Source organism: Rhinopithecus roxellana, chromosome 8 (assembly GCF_007565055.1).
Source record: "Rhinopithecus roxellana isolate Shanxi Qingling chromosome 8, ASM756505v1, whole genome shotgun sequence".
NCBI classification, from domain to species: domain Eukaryota; kingdom Metazoa; phylum Chordata; class Mammalia; order Primates; family Cercopithecidae; genus Rhinopithecus; species Rhinopithecus roxellana.
This window is the reverse complement of record NC_044556.1, coordinates 96,041,547-96,061,376: the sequence shown is the minus strand read 5'-3', so window position 1 is coordinate 96,061,376 and position 19,830 is coordinate 96,041,547. Positions and strand designations below refer to the sequence as shown.

At 41.2% G+C, this 19,830-nt stretch overlaps 1 protein-coding gene across 12 annotated transcripts in view; it reads right to left on the bottom strand.

Moving 5' to 3' along the window:
- The window catches only part of DISC1 (DISC1 scaffold protein), a 411,890-nt gene that overhangs the window by 319,160 nt on the left and 72,900 nt on the right, over positions 1-19,830 (bottom strand). For 11 of the 12 annotated variants that reach the window (XR_004058726.1, XR_004058727.1, XM_030935643.1 and 8 more), the window contains exon 3: positions 15,953-16,022. The exons of the other annotated variant lie outside the window; for it this stretch is intronic. Coding sequence is in view for 9 of the 11 variants with exons in the window: in XM_030935643.1 (XP_030791503.1) it covers positions 15,953-16,022 (70 nt within the window). In the remaining 2 variants the exon portion in view is untranslated. The remainder of the gene's footprint in view (positions 1-15,952; positions 16,023-19,830) is intronic. 12 annotated transcript variants of the gene reach the window in all.

The window sequence follows — 19,830 nt, the reverse complement described above, 5'->3', positions numbered from 1 at the left end:
AACAGATTTCTTATCATGAAAAGGTGTTGGATTCTGTCAAATATCTTTTCTGCATCAACTGAGATGAGCATGTGTGTGTGTGTGTGTTTCCTTCATTCTATTAATGTCGTGTAATTTTCTTATGTTGAAGCACCCTTGAATTCCTAGGAAAAATTCTACGTGGTCATAAATTCCACTTGGTTGTGGTGTATAATCCTTTTAATATGCTGTTGGATTCACTTGCTAGTATTTTGTTGAGGATTTTTGCAACTGTATTCATAAGGGATACTGGTCTGTAATTTTCTTTCTTGTGATATCTGCATCTGTTTGATATCAGGATAATGTTGACCTCAGAATGAGTTATGAAGTCTTCCCTTCTCTTCTACATTTCAGAAGAGCTTGAGAAAAATTGGTTTAAATTATTCATAAATTCTTGCTAGAATTAACCAGTGAAGCCACCTGATCATGGACTTCTCTATATTGAGATTTTTGATTATTCACATTATCTCTTTATTTCAAGATTTTCTATTTCTTCTTGAGTCAGGATAAAAAATCCTATTTTACCCATTTCGTCTAGCCTAACCAAGGAATCAAAAGACCTCTACAAGGAAAACTACAACACACTGCTGAAAGAATTCATAGATGACACAAACAAGTGGAAACACATCCCATGCTCATGGATGGGGAGAATCAATATTGTGAAAATGACCATACTGCCCAAAGCAATCTACAAATTCAACACAATCCCCATCAAAATACCACCATCATTCGTCACAGAATTTGAAAAAACAATTCTAAAATTCGTATGTTCCATATGAAAGAGCCCACATAGCCAAAGCAAGACTAAAGAAAAAAAAACAAATCTGGAGGCATCACATTACCTGATTTCAAAATATACTGTAAGGCCATAGTTCCCAAAACAGCATGGTACTGGTATAAAAATAGGCACATAGACCAATGGAACAAAAAAGAGAAACCAGAAATAAACCCCAATGCTTACAGCCAGCTGATCTTTGACAAAGTAAACAAAAACATAAGTGGGTAAGGGCACCCTATTCAAAAAATGGTGCTGGGATAATTGGCCAGTCACATGTAGGAGAATGAAACTGGATCCTCATCTCTCACCTTATACAAAAATCAACTCAAGATGGATTAAGGACTTAAACCTAAGACCTGAAACTACAAAAATTTTAGAGGATAATATTAGAAAAACCCTTCTAGACATTGGTTAGGCAAGGATTTCATGACCAAGAACCCAAAAGCAAATGTAATAAAAACAAAGATGAATACCTGGGACCTAATAAAACTAAAGAGCTTTTGTACGGCAAAAGGAACAGTCAGCAGAGTAAACAGAACCCACAGAGTGGGAAAAAATCTCCATAATCTATGCATCTGAAAAGGATTAATAAACAGAATCTACAACAAACTCAAACAAATCAGTAAGAAAAAGATGAACAATCCCATCAAAAAGTGAGCTAAGGACATGAATAGACAAGTCTCAAAAGAAGATATATAAATGACCAAGAAACATAGGAAAAATGTTCAACATCACTAATGATCAGAGAAATGCGAATCAAAACCACAGTGTGATACCACCTTACTCTTGCAAGAATGGCCATAATCAAAAAAATAAAAAAATAAAAAAAATAGTAGATGTTGGCCTGGATATGGTAAACAGGGAACACTTCTACACTGCTGGTGGGAATGTAAACTATTATAGCCACTGTGGAAAACAGTGTGGCGATTCCTTAAAGAACTAAAAGCAGAACTACCATTTGATCCAGCAATCCCACTACTGGGTATCTACCTGAAGGAAAAGAAGTCATTATTCAAAAAAGATACTTGCACATACATGTTTATAGTGGCACAATTCACAATTCACAATAGCAAAATCGTGGAACCAACCCAAATGCCCATCAATCAGTGAGTGGATAAAGAAACTCATACACACACACACACACACATACACACTGGAATACTATGCAGTCATAAAAAAGAAACGAATTAACAGCATTTGCGGTGACCTGGATGAGATTGGAGACTATTATTCTAAGTGAAGTAACTCAGGAATGGAAAACCAAGCATCATATGTTCTCACTGATAGCTAAGCTATGAGGACGCAAAGGCATAAGAATGATACAGTGGACTTCGGGGACTTGAGGGGAAGAGTGGGAGGTGGGTGAGGTTTTTAAAAGACTACAAATATGGTGCAGTGTACACTGCTCGGGTGATGGGTGCACCAAAATCTCACAAATCACCACTAAAGAACTTACTCAGGCAACCAAATGCCACCTACCCCAATAACTTACAGGAAAAAAAAAAAAAAAAAAAAAGCCAGGCACAGTGGTGTGTGCCTGTAGTCCCAGCTACTTAGAATGCTTAGGTGAGAGGATTGCTTGAGCCCAGGCATTCAAGGCTACAGTGAGCTATGAACATGCCACTGCACTCCAGCCTGGGTAACAGTCTTCCTCTCTCTCTCTCTTTCTTTTTTTTTTTTTTTTTTGGAGACAATCTGTTGCCCAGGCTAGAGTGCAGTGGCACGATCTCAGCTGCAACCTCCGCCTCCCAGGTTCAAGCAATTCTCCTGCCTCAGCCTCCCAAGTACAGGTGCCCACCACCACACCTGGCTAATTTTTGTATTTTTATAGAGACGAGATTTCACCATGTTGGCCAGGCTGGTCTCAAACTCCTGGCCTCAGGTGATCTGCCTGCCTCAATCTCCCAAAGTGCTGGAATTACAGGCGTGAGCCACTGCGCCCAGCCTTGACTCTTAAAAATTAATTAATAATAATAATAAAGTAATTACTGATAGAGAAGAACTTAGTTCTGCCATTTTGTTATTTATTTTCCACATACCATATACATTTTTTGTCCCTCATTTTCTCCATTACTGCCTTGTTTTGTATTTAGTTGACTTTTTTAGTATTAAGCCATTTTATTTCCCTTCTCGTTTCCTTTTGTGCATATTTTATTTGTGGTTGCCATAGAGATTACATTTACATTCTTAAAGTTATAACAATCTAATTTTAACTGATACCAACTTCAATAGCATATAAAATCTCTGCTCTTATACGGTTCCACCCTTCCTTACATTATTATTGTCACAAATTCCATCTTTTTACCCTGTGTGCCCAGTAACATAGATTTATGACTTTATAAATAATAAATTTTCTGTAGTTGTCTTTCAAATCATGAAAAAAATAAAAAGTGAAGCTATAAATCAAAAATACAACAATGCTGGCTTTTATATTTATCAATATATTTACCTTTGCTGAGATCTTATATTTCTTCATATAAGCTGCTGTCTAGTGTCCTTCCATTTCAACCTGTAGGACTCCCTCTAGTATTTCTTGAAGAGCAGGTCTTGTGCTAATAAACTTCCTTAGCTCTTTTTAAAATCTGAGAATGTCTTAATTTCCCCCTCCATTTTTGAAGAAGAATTTTGCTGAGTATAGAATCTCCACACTTTATTTTTTTTTTTTTTATTTTACTTTAAGTTCTGGGATACATGTGCAGAACGTGCAGGTTTGTTACATAGGTATACATGTGCCATGGTGGTTTGCTGCACCTATCAACCCATCATCTAGGTTTTAAGCCCCACATGCATTAGGCATTTGTCCTAATGCTCTCCCTTCCCTTGACCCCTCTTTCCACACTTTAAACATGTCATCCAATTGCCTTCTGGCCTCTGTGATTACTGATGAGAAAATTGCTGTTAACGTATTGAGGATCTCTTGTACGTGGCAAATTGTTTCTTTCTTGCTACTTTCAAGATTCTTTATGTCTTTGGCTTTTGACAGTTTAATTTTAATGTGTTTCCATATAATCTCTTTGAGTTTATAGTCCATTGAGCTCTTGAATTTGTAGATTCATGTCTTTCAACAAATTTAGAATGTGGTCGTCAGCCATTATTTCTTCAGATATTCTTTCTGGCCCTTTCTCTCTCCTCCTTTTGAAACTCATATATACGTGTATGTGTGTGTATATATATACACACATATATACATATACATGTGTGTATACACACGTATATACACATATATATACATGTGTATGTATATGTATATATAACTGCTTCATGATGTCTGAGAGGTCCCTTCAGTTCTCTTTACTTCTCTTCATTCTTTTTGCTTTCTGCTCTTTAAACTCAATAATTTCCATTGTAGTATCTTCAAATTCACTGATTCTTTGTTCTGCCTGCTCAAATCTTCTGTCAAACCCTCTAGTAAATTCTTCATTTAAGTTTTCAGTTTTCAGCTTCAGAATTTCTGTTTGATCCATTTTTATAATTTCTGTCACTTCATTTATCTTCTCATTTTGTCCACACATTGTCTTTCTGGTTTCCTTTAGTTCTTTGTCCGTGTTTTCTTTTAGTTCTTTGGACATCAAGACAATCATTTTAAAGTATTTGTCTAATAAATTTGATGTCTGGGCTTTCTCAGGGATAGTTTCTGTCCACTTATTTTGCCTCTTTGAATGGGCCATATGCTCTCATTTCTTTGTATGCCTTGTGATATTTTGTTGAACATTGGGCACTTAAATATTATAATGTAAATTCTGACTATCAGACTCTCACCCTTCCCCAGGGTTTGCTGGTGTTTATTTTTGATGGCTATAATAGTCCATTTGTAGGTGCTTTTCCAAACTTCCTTTCCCAGTCTTTGCAGATTGGCTCTGTGCTGGGGAACTCCTAAAATACTTACCCAACCTTACACCTAACTCAAGGATCAGCCTGAAGTGAAAGCTTAGGGTATTCTCTTCTATTTTCTTAGCATGCATCTTGCCCCAAATATATGCATGGCTTTCTACATTTTCCTGTATACATGGTGCTTTTGAATGTCCTAATTTCACAGACTCTCTCCCAGCTTTTGCACCTGGACTTTAGATGGCCTATTGTACACCTCAACCAGTAATCTTTTGCCCCAGGTTTTTGCAGTTTGTTAGTTCACTTTGAGCATTTGCAAGCAATGCCTGCCATTTTTCCAGCCTATGTTCTGAGTTAGGTTAAACAGAGATACATGCCTATGTCAGTCCTTAAGGTAGCCCCCAGACAGGTTAGAACAGACATCCACAATAAGTAAGGTCTTCTCTAGTCCCTCTGTAATCAGGGACCAGTGTCCTACACTGGGAATAAGGGCTGTCATCATCAAGAGAACTGTCTTGCTAGAGAGAAGGTGGGGACATGAGCAAATAAAAATGCTACAAAGTTTCCTACCATTTTCAAGTGGCCTTTTTCTTTATTCAGTGTTTGCTTGGTTGCTGCAAACTTTTGCCTATTTTCCAGAGTTCTGACCATGTTGGCTGTAACGGCTTCTGCTCGTTTTTTGATGTTTCTGTGGGTAAACAAAGTTGGAGCTACAAACTCTACCATTTTGCTAACATAACTCTTTGACACTGTTTTAAGTTTTGTGGTGGTTATGCCGTATATAAGTTGGATGTGGCTGCTGTAACTAATTACCACAAACTTACAGGCTTAAAACAACATAAATGTATTCTCTCACGGTTTCAGAAGCCAGAAGTCTGAAATCAGTTTTACTGAGCTAAAATCAAGGTATTGACGGACTGTATTCCCTCCCAACATTCTTGGGGAAAATCCTGTCCTTGTCTCTTCCAGCAGCTGCTGGAATTCCTTAGCTTGGAGCCACCACTCCAATCTCTGCCTCTGTGGTCACATCACCACCTCCTCTTCAGTTGGTCCAATCTCCCTCTGCCTCTCTCAGACATGATCTGATGTCATATAGGACCCACCTCAGATAATCTGGGATGATGTCCTCATCAAGGTCTCTAATTCAGTCACATTTGCAGAGCCCCTTTTCCAAATATGGTAACATTTATAGGTTCCAAGGAGTAGGATGTGGATATCTTTGGGGAGGGGTGGGTATCATTCAGCCTACCACATGCAGCAATAGATAACTGAAACAAGGAGTTTGAAAGAATAAGCCACAATACAGAGAAAAAAGTGAAGGAACTGTTAGTTCTGATCACTCTTGCCACCTCTGGTCACACCAAATAATAAGTCCTCTTTTCAGCTGGTACTAGGTTAATTTGTGTCTCTGCCTATTGAAATACGTCTTCATGGCCAGGCGCCGTGGCTCATGCCTGTAATCCCAGCACTTTGGGAGGCCAAGACAGGTGGATCACAAGGTCAGGAGATTGAGACCATCCTGGTTAACGTGGTGAAACCCTGTCTGTACTAAAAAAAAAAAAAAAAAATTAGCCAGGCATGGCGGCATGCGCCTGTAGTCCCAGCTACTTGAGAGGCTGAGGCAGGAGAATGGCATGAACCCAAGAGGTGGAGCTTGCAGTGAGCCAAGATCACGCCACTGCACTCCAGCCTGGGCAACAGAGCAAGACTCTGTATCAAAATAAATAAAAAAGAAAAAGAAAAAAAGAAAAATGTCCTCATACACAAACCAACATCAATTCTAAAAAAAAAAAAAAAAAATCAATTATAATGGTAGCTGAAGTTTCACATATTTGTACTATTTATATTTTATTCCAACTAGGCTGTATACTCCTTGAAAGTGGGGTTTTTTTTTATGCATAGTTTGTCCACCATGTCATGGTAAATCTGGCAAATATTCAGTAGATAGTTGTTTGTGACCATGATATACTGGCGTAAGAGCCAGGCTCTGAGATAAACAAAATGTGAAAACCAGCTAAGTTCACTTATGGGAAGAATCAACTTACTGGTGTCAAAAAGTCTGCTTAAAAAAAAAAAAGTTTCAATCAAATGTCTACATATGACCACAGATAGTCAAACCAAATTATTCAAATTTTGTAAAAATACCTGAATGTGTTTAGTGTTTAGCTCTGTCCTGAGTCCTTTAGGCCTCCTGTTTCAGGCTAAATTGTGTCCCTTGCAACATCCATATGTTGGAATCCTAACCCCCAGGACCTCAGAATTTAATTGTATTTGGAGACAGGACCTTTGAAGAGGTCCATTCAGTTTCAACGAGGTCACGAGGAGGCATCCGAATCCAGTATGACTGGTGTCCTTATCAAAAGAGATTCAGACACCAATGTGTACAGAGGGAAGACTGCGTGAAGACACAAGGAGGAAACAGCTGTGTGCAAGCCAAAGAGACAGACCTCAGAAGAGACCAACTCTACTCTCAACTTGATGTAGAATTCCAACCTCCAGAACAGTGAGACAATAAGTTTCTATTGTTTAAACCACACAGTCTGTAGTACTTTGCCAAGGCAGTCCAAGCAGACTTCCTGTTAAGTGTAAATCAACCATTTGCATCAAATACAGAGAGAGTTTGGACCTAAAATTGCTGTAATGAGAAGGTTCATGTCAATTTGGGGGTTTGCATCTGATCATTAGCACATCCCTTTCATTTCTATTGAGTTTTCTGTTGGTTTGTTTGTTTGTTTGTTTGTTTTTGAGACAGGGTCTTGCTCTGTACCCAGGCAGGAGTAGAGTGCAGTGGCACAATCATAGCTCACTGCAGCCTCAGACTCCCAGGCTAAAACAGTGTTCCCACCTTCACCTCCCGAGTAGCTGGGAACACAAGTGCACGACATTGTGCTTGGCTCATTGTTTTTGTCATTTTTTTGTAGAGAAGGGATCTCACAGTGTTGCTGAGGCTGGTCTCAAACTCCTGGGCTCAAGCAATTCTCCTGCCTTAGCCTTCCAAAGTGCTAGGATTACAGGCGTGAGGCTCTAGATGATCGAAGTCACTGCCTCATCCTGTCTGACCACCTTCTACGGAGCAGCTGAGGCCTTAGGGAAAAGACCTACCTGGGATCCCAGGCAGCCTCTTAGCCATTCTAAGAGGGCAGAAGAAGCACAGAAAACCTGAGAGCAGCTTCAAAATCAGTCTTCTAAGGGCAAGAGAGACTTCCCGAACCACATTCTGCTTCATCAACCAGACTTTACAACATGAAAAGCTTGTGTCTCTTACAGATTCTCATAGGCAGATGCATAAAACGTGAGTAAGATGTGTCCACTGTTGGCACAGCTTCCTGCTACAGCTCAGCTAGTAGGAAAGCATGTACAAGTTTCAGCTAAGAACCATTTGGGAAGAGGAGATAGAGGAGAGAAAAAAAATGCTTTTGGCTTGGCTTAGTGTTTTGTATTCAGCAGCACATCTAACCTTGAAGCTGTCAGAGTTTATCATGAATAATGCACCATGACAACATTCCACGTGATCCTTATAGGACAGACTGATGTCCTCATGGGCAGGGAAGGCAAAGCAGCGTGGTCCCATTCCCGGACAGAAACACACCATGACATGGCCGTTAGGAAGGAATGTTCATGCCACCGTGCTTCCACCTCCAGAGCTGCAGGGGTTCCAAGAATCCCACCAAGACCTAAGGAAGAGCCGAGTGTGTACCCAGATGCAATACCAAGGAGAAAAGGCATCACCGTGAAATCACATTTTATGCTGTGAATGAGAGGGAAGTACATCACATGCCAATAAGCTTTTGCATCTGTGCAAAAAGCTAAAATCTCAAGTAGATGTCACTTGACTCACTGCATGCACCCTTAGCACCCATGAAAAATGCCAACACAGACCTGCAAACACAAATGGGCAATGCTCAAAGTCACCATTGGCTATGATCTCTGCCTTTAACTTACAGAATTGTAAATTCTCCTGTAAACAGGAAGAGAAGCTAAGACAACGCAACCAAACTAAAGAAATGACATTTTGTTCGTATTCTCTTCCTGTGGTATTTTTGTCTTAATGTATAGCCCATCTCCCAATTTTTAAGTTTTTACTTAATAAGAGGAAGCATATATACAAGCTTATGCTCTTCTGAGAACAATGCTGAAGATTAACACAAGAGCTAATTTCCTAATTAGCACTTGTTTTTTTGATAAAAATAGACTAATGTTTTAGATAAAATTGTGGAAAATTTTCCTGCTACCTCCCAGTGTAGAGCACTCATCTGTTCTTTTCCTCACTGTCATGTAAATAAGAGCTTCCAGAGGTCAGAAACTTCCTAGCTAAGTTTTGTCCTCAACTGTCTACAAAGCTCAGTCTTCCACAGTGGGATACAAAATGCTCTAGACCCAGTAGGGATGGGAGGCATATTGGTAGAGTGGCCAGAGCACACAGCTGGTCCTCCCTCTCAGTAGCTTCTGTGACCGCAATTGAAAAGCAATGATAGTGATAATTCCTCCCACAGTAATCACGTGATGTAATCAGGCAATGAATGGGAAAGTGCCCACCATAGAACAGACCTGCAAAGGAGGTCATATGCGGCCACCCAAAGAGCGGAGATCTCAATAAATCTTATTTTTCACAAATGCAGGTGTCCAAACATCACTTCATCTATTGAGGAAATCCCAGCATTGTTATGTATACGCACAGTGCTTACACACAAAGTCAATGTTGTTATAATGCACTTTCATGCAGTCAGATTTCTGATGTCCATGGAGTCAGGAAAAAGTCTGTCTCAGTTCTCAGAGAGAGGCCAATTTGCCCTCTGCATTTGTTTTCTCTGGGCCCTTGACGATTGGATGGTGCCTGCCAACATTAAACACAGATCTTCCCTACCTAGTCCACACAGACTCACACTAATCTCTGCGGAAATACCCTCAAAGAAACACCCAAAATAATGCTTTACCAGGTTTCAAGGTATCCCTTAATCTAATCAAGTTGACACTTAAAATTAAGTCCACTAGTCCACCCCTTGTCAGCTTGGCACCTATATGCATCTTCTTAAACCATATCTAATTTCCAAATAAAGACAATAAAAAGGTAATAGTTCCAACTACTGTGATGTAACTAACATGACTCAACTAAAAACTCACTAAATCCTTTCCCCAGAATTTGGCTTTCAGAATTACGGCATGTGGGATTTTAATCTTTCAGGATTGTGATTTTTCAGGATTGCAGATGTTAGGGATTTTAGACTTTAGGGATTTAGACTTTAGGCATTTAGGGTTTTAGGGATTTAATTTTGGGAGATTTCAACATTCAGGATGACGGCATTCAGGATTGTGTCTTTTGATATTATGATCAGCACCAGAGCAGCAGCTATCTAATAAAACAAACATATCATAAAAAGAGGAAACATAAAATGCATTTCTTTTACTTGGTTGCACTATCTTAGCTTGTTTTCTTGTTTGCAGGAGAATTTACAATTCTGTAAATTAAGGGCAGAGATCATAGCCACTGGTGACTTTGAGCATCTCCCGTTTGTGTTTGCAGGTCTAAGTGTTGGCATTTTTCGTAGGTGCTAAGGATGTAGCGAGTCTCATGACACGTACTCGAGAGTTGTGCTGTTGATTTGGGTTTTAATCAATAGATTTTGTTAGTATACCAGGACAAGGTGATATTGCAAGCAGGTCTCACAGCAAAGGGAGGGAGAGCTGTACAGACCACCAAGAACAATCTGAAGTCCCGGTGTGCAGGGAGGGAGGGAAGTGCCTTGTTCAAGGGAGCTGCAGGTGGAAACTGCACCGGTGGTCATGTTCGCTTTTTTTCTGTGTAGACATTAGAAAATGGCAGTTTTGCTGGACCTGTCTCTCTGAGCAGATTTCAACTGCAGTCCACTTTTTAAGTCAGAAAGCAAAATGATACAGGCTGCCAAGAAAAGCATTTATGTTCCAGGAGCCCCCAAATGGCATCCACCTCCCAATGACCTGGCAGTCCTGAGGATATAAGAATGGCCGATTCTATTCAATCTTGTTTTCTTCTTTCTAGACTGGAATGAAACGCAGGGAAAAGGAAATCTTTGGGGTTGTGCTGTGTTCAGTCACATCAACAGTTCTGTGGCAGGGATTCTGGTTCTAATTGCCAGGCTCCTGGAAGCCACTGAGACACCAAACCCTGTGGGAGGTGTTAAGGCAGGTTCCCTGCGAAGGAAAGTGGTATCAGGTTGGGAAATTTGCACACCATCACTGAAGAGTAACTGAGGATAGAGAAATCTTGTTCAAGACATAATTCAGAAAAAGGGATATTATGGTAATTTAGACAAAAGCTGGTCTCACCCTAAAGTGTTTTTATGCTTGGCCTCTGCCGCCATCATTTTTCTTTCAATGTCTGTCATTATACTAGAATTGTGTCATATTATACTAGAATCGTGTCATAATGGATATGAGTTGAGACAAAGGATAGAGAAAGTAATACAATGCTGGCTACTTTTACTCCAAGAAGGAAATTCTAAAGAAGCAGAGTGAAGCCAGCTGCACTATATGTCACATTGATATAAGTTACCGAAATGCTGGGTTCCCAAAATTGTGTTCCTTCCTTTTCACAATCTCTTCCTGCTCACATCGGAAGTGGAGGTGAGCATGGTCCCTGGTGGACATGGGACAAGAGCAGCCAGGGGGATACCATGGGGCACAAACAGGTGCAGGAATAACTAGAACAGAAACCACATGGAAACTTGTTGCCCATGCCCACCTTTTCTCTGCCCCGCCCAGGTCAGAGCTGGAATCCTTATCTCCAGTACTGACCACAGTTCCTCTCTCTGCAGGACCCTGAGGTCTCAAACTTGCCCCTCAACTGACCATAAGCACAGGTTAGGCATTAATGCAATGAACCTAATGAAACCTCTCAGAGAAGGATGCTATGCAAATACTATTAATCAAAAGCCTTATTCTTTTTCTCCCAAGCCCTCCCACCTTACGCAAGAATATAAGGAGATATTAACTTTACTTCCCTAGTGATGGAGAGATGTAATTAGAGCCTGGGAAAGTTTTCCCACAAGGCATTAGTGGGGAAATTTGCCAGCACTTTGATGAAATAAAACATGCAACTCTCTATTCTGTGCCAACTGCTTCTTTCTTCGGAACACAAAGTCATTTTTATGAGTGAAACTAGAAAAGAAATAAAGAGAAAAAAAAAAAAAAGCAACAAAAACCAAGGGAGATAAGGTCACCCTCTCGTTTCTTCTGGCAAACCTCTCAGATTCCGGCAGACCCCTTCCCCCGAGACAGAGCAGGGCTGCACAGCTGCTCCTAACAGAGAAAAAGGAGCAAATTCAAGTAAAAACTGAAAAAAACCTCAACAATTCTTAAAATGTTTAAGAGTTACCCTCAATATACTATATGAGAGAGGAAATTGTATTCAATCTTATTTGAACAAATCTCATAACAACAAAGTCTCTACCTTTATGTCTTCCAAACTTTCCTAATGATTTAGTGATCAATTTATAATAATTTACTGATCACTGACAAGTCCAAGCACTGAGCCCTTTTGTGATCCATTTCAAACCATAGTCAGTTGCAAGTCCCTTTCTCCCTCTTCTCTTTGCTGGAATGCCTGCCTGCTGCATCAAACCCATCCTTCAGGACCCCTCTAAACTGCCTCCTCCTCCACTGCTCTGATTCTTCACCCAACCCAAGAGCTCTGGCAGAAGTCATTTGTCTCCTTTTGGGATTGTCTTTGTCTGTCTTTTCCTTTTACGATATATATTTTTTGTTTTGTTTTGTTTTTGTTTTTTTTGAGAGGGAGTCTCGCTCTGTCACCCAGGCTGGAGTGCAGTGGCCGGATCTCAGCTCACTGCAAGCTCCACCTCCCGGGTTTATGCCATTCTCCTGCCTCAGCCTCCCGAGTAGCTGGGACTACAGGCGCCCGCCACCTCGCCCGGCTAGATTTTGTATTTTTTTAGTAGAGATGGGGTTTCACCGTGTTAGCCAGGATGGTCTCGATCTCCTGACCTCGTGATCCGCCCGTCTCGGCCTCCCAAAATGCTGGGATTACAGGCTTGAGCCACTGCGCCCGGCCTTTTTTTTTTTTTTTTTTTGAGATGGAGTCTCGCACTCTTGCCCGGGCTGGAGTGCAATGGCGCGATCTCGGCTTACTGCAACCTCTGCCTCCTGGGTTCAAGCGATTCTCCTGCCTCAGCCTCCCGAGTAGCTGGGACTACAGGCGCCCGCCTCGTCGCCCGGCTAGTTTTTTGTATTTTTAGTAGAGATGGGGTTTCACCATGTTGGCCAGGCTAGTCTCAAACTCCTGACCTCATGTTCCACCCGCCTTGGTCTGTCTTTATCTTAAGGGACATATTATATATAGCTTGATTATTCTTACTGTGTATTATCCAGTTTCCCCTCCTGCACTGTGTACTCCTTGAGATGCAGATCTTGAGGACAGCATTCAGTATGCCCTAAACCCGGCGTTGTTTCGATTTCTTATATGCCATTATTACTCTAAGTGTGGCTCACAGGCTCGCAGTATGCACATGATTTGGGAGATCATTAGAAATGGAGTCTCCCACCCCACCCCAGTCCTACTTAATCAGAATCTGCATTTTAATCCATTACCTACCCAGGTTATTCACAGTACATTAAAGTCTGAGAAGTGCTGTTATATACAATGGATACTTAATAGATATTTTTCACATAAGCCAATTTCTTTTTTTTTTTTTTTTTTTTTTTGAGACGGAGTCTCGCTCTGTCACCCAGGCTGGAGTGCTGTGGCCACAATCTCGACTCACTGCAAGCTCTGCCTCCTGGGTTCACGCCATTCTCCCACCTCAGCCTCCTGAGCAGCTGGGACTAGAGGTACCTGCCACCACGCCCGGCTGATTTTTTGTATTTTTTAGTAGAGACAGGGTTTCACCATGTTAGCCAGGATGGTCTTGAGCTCCTGACCTCATGATCTGCCTGTCTCGGCCTCCCAAAGTGCTGGGATTAAGGTGTGAGCCACCGCACCCGGCCCACATAAGCGAATTTCTATGCAAAGATCTTCCCTTTCATCCACTGCCACCCCCCATCCTAGGCACTGCAGACGAGCTGAGAACTAAGCCCACCTTCATTCAGGTGAAGTGCTTTCTCCTTGTTCACTCTAGCTTGCCATCCATAGCCTCCATGCATTCAGACAGCAAGTCATTTATTAATTAATTCCCTCACAACACATTTACTGAGGACCTGCCTCCTATATGCCAGGCATTGTGCATATTCCACAAGAACATTTACCTCTCAATGCACTGAACTGGGTTTATGGGATTAGGAAGAAGGCAAGGGGAGTGGCATATAAATCGTATGTCCTGTGCCTGCCAGGATGCTTGTCTGCTGCACAGATTTCTGGTGGATCAGGAAGGACACAGCCCACAGACTCAATTCCTCTTCCAGGTCTCGGCTGGCTGCTGCCCCCAAGGCCTGGCTCTCACTGGGATAAACTCTGCACCAGTGTTTTCTCAAGCCTCAGGACACACCCCAGTCACCAGGAAGGCTTGGGAACACACAGAATGCTGAGCCCACCCTGAAACTTCTGATGCAGTAAGTAGTGAGGTACCAACAAGAACGAAAAAGGCAGAAACACTAAAGAAGATGCCTGTATTCTCTGAGCTTCCCTGATGAGGTGGATCCTAGCAAACCCTATTCCCTTAGGTGTTGCAGAATGCTTGGAGAAAAGACTAAAGAAGGGAAGTCTCCATTTAATGAAGCCCATTGAGAGAACCAAGTCTAGAAAGTTCACCAGGTCCTGAGCAGGAGCAGGGGACAAACTAGGGCCTGAATGGCCTGCTTTTTCACTTGCATTGTAAGCTTTATGTGTTACAGTATCATTAAAGGTAGAGAGACCAGGACTCAACCCATGATAATAAAAATAAATCTGTGCAATACTGGGGAGCTTCAAAGCTAGATGTAATGATCTCTCATAGATGAAACCCAGCAGGTGAGCCCTGGCCCAGGAATAGCTCATTTTCTCCCTGCCTACAGCTGTGCCCGGGCTGAAGCTGCTGACGCTGGGCTTGAGGGGTGCCTTCCCCTGCCTCCAACTTGCCTCCTCTCTCAGGCACCTCATCCTCCACCCAGTGTTATTATGAAATCAAGTGGCCTGTAGAAGGAGGACTGGGAGAATGTCAAGAATCCCTCCCCTCTCCAGTCCTTTCTCCCTTCCTCCCATGCCCCATGACTTTCTAAACTCAACTGCAATGGATAGGTGGTGAGAACATGCAACAGAATTTCCTAGAACATAATTTTCTACCTCCTTTTGGAAATCACTTATCTTATTCCCATAGTGCCCTAATTCCAACAGTATATGACACATACAATGAGAATGTCATATGAGCTAAGAAGGCTGAAGACCCATGCCTTAAGGCTAACCAGCTTCCAGAAGAATCCTTAAACCTACATTCCATTTCCATACCAATCCTGGGTGTCCTAATTTGCTCAATACCAGGAGTATCTATCAAGTTAGTAGGTGCCTAGGGGAATCTAGATGTCATTTTCAGCCCTTTCTCTTTCCCACACCCAGCAGAAATGGATGTGAGATCTCGCAATGAGCATCTAAAGTTTTCAGGATTGTTCCCAGGACAACCACACCTGAAAGCTTTCCTTTGACTCAGTCTACCCTGTGCCCATTCAACCCCCATGTCAGCCCTCATCTGCTTCCAGCCCAACTTCTATTTTGGTGCCTCATTTTAATTGTTTTTTGTTTGTTGGTTGGTTGGTTGGTTGGTTTGTTTTTCTGGCCTCAGATCAATTCCTCTATCTCTGGTTTGATGTTGCAATTTCTCCTTTTTATCTTGGGTATTTTAGGCCATGTATGTGGAAATTTGATGCATGTGACCCCCTTTGGCACAGTCGGACATTTCTCAAATTCACCTCATTTCTGATCTCTGGTTCTGGAAATTATGAAGTCAGAAAGTCCCACGAAGGCTTATGTTTACTGGCATTACAAGGGCAGATACCATGTCTGCCTTACTTTCTTATTGCCTCCCATATTACCCAGCACATAATAGGTGTCAGACAAATATTTTTTATGAACAAGTGGATTATAGATATATCACACCATGGGCAGACTAATATAATTTTTATTGTGTGAGTATGCTAAGTGTTTCTGGACAACTGATAAGGTTATATTTATAACCCAGAGGATTAATGTTCATGAAGTACTTTGAAATCCACAAAACAATAATGCTGTAAAAGAGTCAACTATTCCCTGGTGGAGATGATCAGAGGAACAGATTGTACAATTCATTTGGGACTTAAAAGGTAGATATGAGTAAAGGTGGAAAGAAAATGGGATATGATGAGAAAACAATCAATAAACAAATTAAAACTCACCTTTATCATAATCATCATTCTTAACTGCATCTTCTTGAAGTTTCTGAAGTTTTAATCTTAAGGATATTACCTATATTGGTATAAAGGGGAAAAAATAAAGAATTACAATAGAATTCAAGCAAACATTATTGTGAAAACTAAGAACATTTAGAAACTGTTTCAAAATTAACTTCTTCATTCTCTTTAAAAAAATGCACATTTTTTTCAATGCCAGATGCATTCGTTTCTCCAAAAAAAGAGCTTATGTAAAGAAAAAGTGTAATTTGAGCATAACATCCACATAAAAAGTTAAAATGTTATTTTATTTTAAACAAAAACATCACACTGTGCCTTTATCTGCATGAAGAAATGCATAAGGAGAAGGAATACAAATTTCCTGACCAAATGGTCTCTGTTCTAAACATCACATTAAACTTATGAAAGTAAACACACCGAAACTGGAAGAGAAACCAAGAGAAAAAGAGCATGAACTTAAGCTCAGCAGGTCATCCTGAAAGCTTGAGTAAGAATGATGGCAAAGCTCTCACAAAACCCTTCTGAGAAGCCCTAAGGTTCAAATATTTTCCATTACAGAAAAGGGCACAGTCTTATTTAACCCACATGGAGACTCAGCGATCCAGTTACTTCTCTGAGTGTTACCAATGGGTTGACTTAGCATCACTGATATGGTTTGGCTGTGTCCCCACCCAAATCTCATCTTGAACTGTAGCTCCCATAATTCCCACATTATGGGAATTATGGGAGGTCATTCAATCATGGAGGTGGGTCTTTCCCATGCTGTTCTCATGATAATGAATAAGTCTCATGAGATCTGATGGTTTTATAAAAGGGAGTTCCCCTGCACAAGCTCCCTCTTGCCTGCCACCATGTAAGATGTGCCTTTCTCCTCCTTTGCCTTCCACCATGATTGTGAGGCCTCCCCAACCATATGGAACTGTGAGTCCATTAAACCTCTTTCTCTTTATAAATTACCCAGACTTGGGTATGTCTTTATTAGCAGCATGAGAACTGACCAATACAATCATTGTTCTTCTCAACAGGAGACCCAAAGATTTACTGACAATGAATCCTTGGCCTACCAATGAATGGATTTGGGCTTGCTCCCTGAAAAACATCTTCCTCCTTCTTTGCCCGGCTCACACCTACATTTCCTTCAACCCCTAGCACAAGTGCCGTCTCCTCCAGTCTGTGTTAAATGTCCCTCCTCTATACCTCCCTTGTTACCTGTACTTGCTTCTATTCACAGACCCATTCAACAAATATTTACTGAGTGCCTCTTAGATATCAGGCCCTGTTTGTATTGTGTTGGTGTACCAAGGATACGTCATAAAATGCTTAGCCCTCTAGACTTACATTCTAGGCAAAAACATAATACAGTCAGCCCTTGAACAACATAGGGATTATGGGCACCGACCCCTGCCCTACACAGTTGAAAATCTGTGTAGAACTTTTACCCCAAAACTTAACTACTAATAGCTGACTGTTGACCAGACACCCTACCAAAAACATAAACAGTTGATTAACACACATTTTGTATTATATGTTGTATTCTTACAATAAAAGTAAACTGGAAAAAAGAAAATGTTATTTAAAAATCATTGAGAAAAAAATAAATTCAACATTGACTAGATAACAAAAAATCTTAAAAAATAGAAAATAAACTTCCTATTCATTAAGTGGAAGTGAGTCATCATCAAGGTCTTCATCCTCATCATCTTCATCTTGAATAGGCTGAGGAGGAGGAAGAGGGGTTGGTCTTGCTGTCTCAGGGGTGGCAGAGGTGGAAGAGAAACTGCATATAAGTGACCCTTGCAGCTCAAATCCCTGTTGTTCCAAGGGTCAAATGTAAGTTTTATGGCACCTTAGCAAGTGACTAACGCTATGAAAAAGGAAAAGGGAGAACCACGTTATGGGGATCAGGGATGCTGGTAGAAGGTGGAGGTTGCAATTTGAAATCTGATCTCCTTGAGATGGTGACAATTACGCAAAGATTTAAAAGCAGTAAGGTAGTGAACCATAAGGCTGTCTGGGAGAGAAACATTGCCACAGAGGGAAAAGCCAGTACAAAGGCTCAGGCAGAAGTGTTTCTGGTAAGAAAGCAAGAAGTGAAAGTGAAACGAAAAGCAAGTGAGAGCAAGAATGCCACTGGATCTGGGACAGATTGATGGAAGGGAAAACTGTAGAGAACGAGGTCACACAGGTAATGAGGACTGTGTCAAGAAGAGACACGAAGACCATTTAAAAGTTCTGATTTTACTCTGAAGTTCATGGGGGCCACTGGAGAGTTTGGGGTGGAAGAGCACATGATCTGACTTATATTTTAAACAGTTACACTCTGGCTGCTGTTAGTAAGAGCAAAAGAAGGGAGGCCAGGTAAGAAGCCATGGTAACGTTCAGGAAGGAGATGACGGGAGCTTGGATGATAGTGAGGATGATGGCAATGGCAAAGATGGTGAGATGTGATCTGATTCCGGATATATTCAAAAGATCGCTGGTTAAATATAGAGCCAACAGGATTTGCTAATACTTCACAGGTGGGGTCTGAGGAAAACGCACCAGGATGATGCCAATGTTTGTTTTGTTTTTTGTTTTTCGTTTTCTGAGCCACTGGAAGAATGGAGTACTTATTACACCAGGCGATAGCCATCATTTTGCTTTGTTTGGTTTTATCTGTGCATATCATTCGACCTTGAGCATCTGGAGGGCAAGAACTATTTTGCATCCATGTATAAGACGCTAGTTCTTACCCTTACTTGATTTTTCCACTGCTTTGGGCACATGGAAAGAGTACAAGTGCCTCTCTCCTTGTTCTGCTGAACAGGGTATGAGTGGCAATGATGGGGTTACCTCTATGCTAAAGCATTTGATGGCTTTTGTAGGACTCCCTAACATTCTCTTCCTCATGTCTGTGACTAAGGGAGCCAAATGTTCAGATGGTGCAGGCTGGGTTCTTGAGTGACTCTATGGAGCAGAGCCCCCCTAAAACCTCTGTGGAACATGAAGCATACGCAAGAAACACAATTTTGTTGTGTTGAGCCTATAACATAGTGTCTGTTACTAGCCTATCCTAACTAACACAATCTCCAAAGCCTAGCATAAGGCATTGTACTAGTTGTCATTGATAAATGCTTTCTGAATGAATGAAGGAATGAATGAATAATCTTATTAACCCCTTTGTCCTTGAATTGCTCTATATTACAACTGCAAAATTTACCAGTAACTTAGTCCTGTATATTAGGGAGAGAAGAAAGTCTCTGTGAGTGTTTGAAGACCACATAGAGCTAAGCATTACCATCACCACACCCAAATGATGGTATCATTAAACATTTATTTGAACAGAAACTGAAGAAATGCAGGAAACAGAGTCAGAGAAAAAAATTCATTTACAGCCAAAGCCCACTCCACGATGCCCACCTTGTCCAGTGATCTCTATAAGGCTTTGAATGGACTGCCCTGGGATATGTCTGAATACCCATCTTTGCTGGAAGCACAGCCCCAGTGGCTATGTCTTGCACGGTACCACAACCCTGCCTGTGGAATGTCCTACAATGCCCTGCAGGCACAGTCCTTCCTTTTTCACCAGTTTCCACGGCCTTAGGTGGAGCCTACCTTGCAGGGCCCACTCCACTTCCCCTCCTCTGCATGCCTGATCACCAACTGCCTTTATTACCATCCTCTCAGTCCCACACAACCTCTGGAAATCTCGCTAAGCAGCGATTTCTAAACAGCATAAAATATACACAGTTGATTCTCCTTATTCACAGTACTGTAGTTACATTCCATAAAATTTCTGTGAATACTGAATTAGGGAATAATGAAGCATTGCTCCTAGGAGGAAATACAGGGTAGGTTCCCGTGAGCCCCTGGTCACAATACTT